Source organism: Sus scrofa, chromosome 9, assembly GCF_000003025.6.
Source record: "Sus scrofa isolate TJ Tabasco breed Duroc chromosome 9, Sscrofa11.1, whole genome shotgun sequence".
Classification (NCBI taxonomy): Eukaryota; Metazoa; Chordata; class Mammalia; order Artiodactyla; family Suidae; genus Sus; species Sus scrofa.
Window position 1 is genome coordinate 50,781,510 of NC_010451.4, and position 1,157 is coordinate 50,782,666.

A 1,157-nucleotide genomic window follows, 5' to 3' on the forward strand; every position below is an offset into this window, starting at 1 on the left:
ATCTTATCCCTACAGAACTTGCCCATTAGTGTTTTAGATACACATCTTTAACAATTCCCTCAGCCTTCATACAAAGGAGAAAACGAGGGCCACACAGGAGGGTGGGCCTGGGTCCATTCTCGCATTCTGGGTTTGAATCTTGTTATAGTGGGGTTGGGTGGGGAGAGCTGGGCATGCAGTTTAATGTTACCCTTTGTCCTGTTCCCACAGGTGTTTTCTAGGGAAGAATGGCCCCAGGGAATGTCTCTTCAGTGACTGAGTTTATCCTGCTGGGTTTAACACAACAGCCAGAACTCCAGTTGCCTCTCTTTTTCATTTTCTTGGGAACCTATGTGGTCACTATGGTGGGGAACGTCGGCTTGGTTATTCTGATTGGTCTGAACCCTCACCTGCACACTCCCATGTACTACTTTCTCTTCAACCTTTCCTTCGTTGATCTCTGCTACTCCTCTGTCATCACCCCTAAAATGCTGATGACTTTTGTAAACCGGAACATCATCTCTTATGCAGAGTGCATGGCTCAGCTCTATTTCTTCTCCTTCTTTGTTATTGATGAGTGCTATATTTTGACATCAATGGCCTATGACCGATATGTGGCCATCTGTAAGCCCCTTCTGTACAAGGTGTCCATGTCCCATCAGGTCTGCCTCATGCTGACAGTGGGTGCATATGTGATGGGACTGGTGGGTGCCGTGGCCCACACTGGGTGCATGCTGAGACTCAGCTTCTGTGATGGCAACATCATCAACCATTATATGTGTGACATACCTCCTCTCCTCCAACTTTCCTGCACAAGCACCTACATCACTGAGCTGGTGGTCTTCATTGTAGTGGGCATCAATGTCATAGTGCCCAGTCTCACCATCTCCATTTCTTACACCTTGATCCTCTCCAGTGTCCTCCGCATTCGCTCTACAGAGGGCAGGTCCAAAGCCTTCAGTACCTGCAGCTCCCACATAACTGTGGTTTCTCTTTTCTTTGGGTCATCAGCATTCATGTACCTTAAGCCTTTTCCTGCTGGGTCTTTGGATGAAGAGAAAGTTTCCACAGTTTTTTACACCATTGTGGGGCCAATGATGAATTCTTTTATCTACAGTTTGAGGAACAAAGATATCCAAATTGCACTGAGTAAGACTTTGAAGAAAAGGATGTTCTGA

The 1,157-nt window shown here is 46.5% G+C and overlaps 1 protein-coding gene across 1 annotated transcript; it reads left to right on the plus strand.

Annotated features, from left to right (window-relative positions):
• LOC110262281 (olfactory receptor 8B3-like) lies at window positions 219-1,157 on the plus strand. Its single transcript, XM_021102681.1, has one exon. The coding sequence runs from the start codon at window positions 228-230 to the stop codon at window positions 1,155-1,157; it is 930 nt and encodes a 309-aa protein (XP_020958340.1). The 5' UTR covers window positions 219-227.

Bases quoted from the DNA above. Each gene is read 5' to 3' on its own strand.
- LOC110262281 (XM_021102681.1), top strand. From the start codon at position 228: ATGGCCCCAGGGAATGTCTCTTCAGTGACTGAGTTTATCCTGCTGGGT.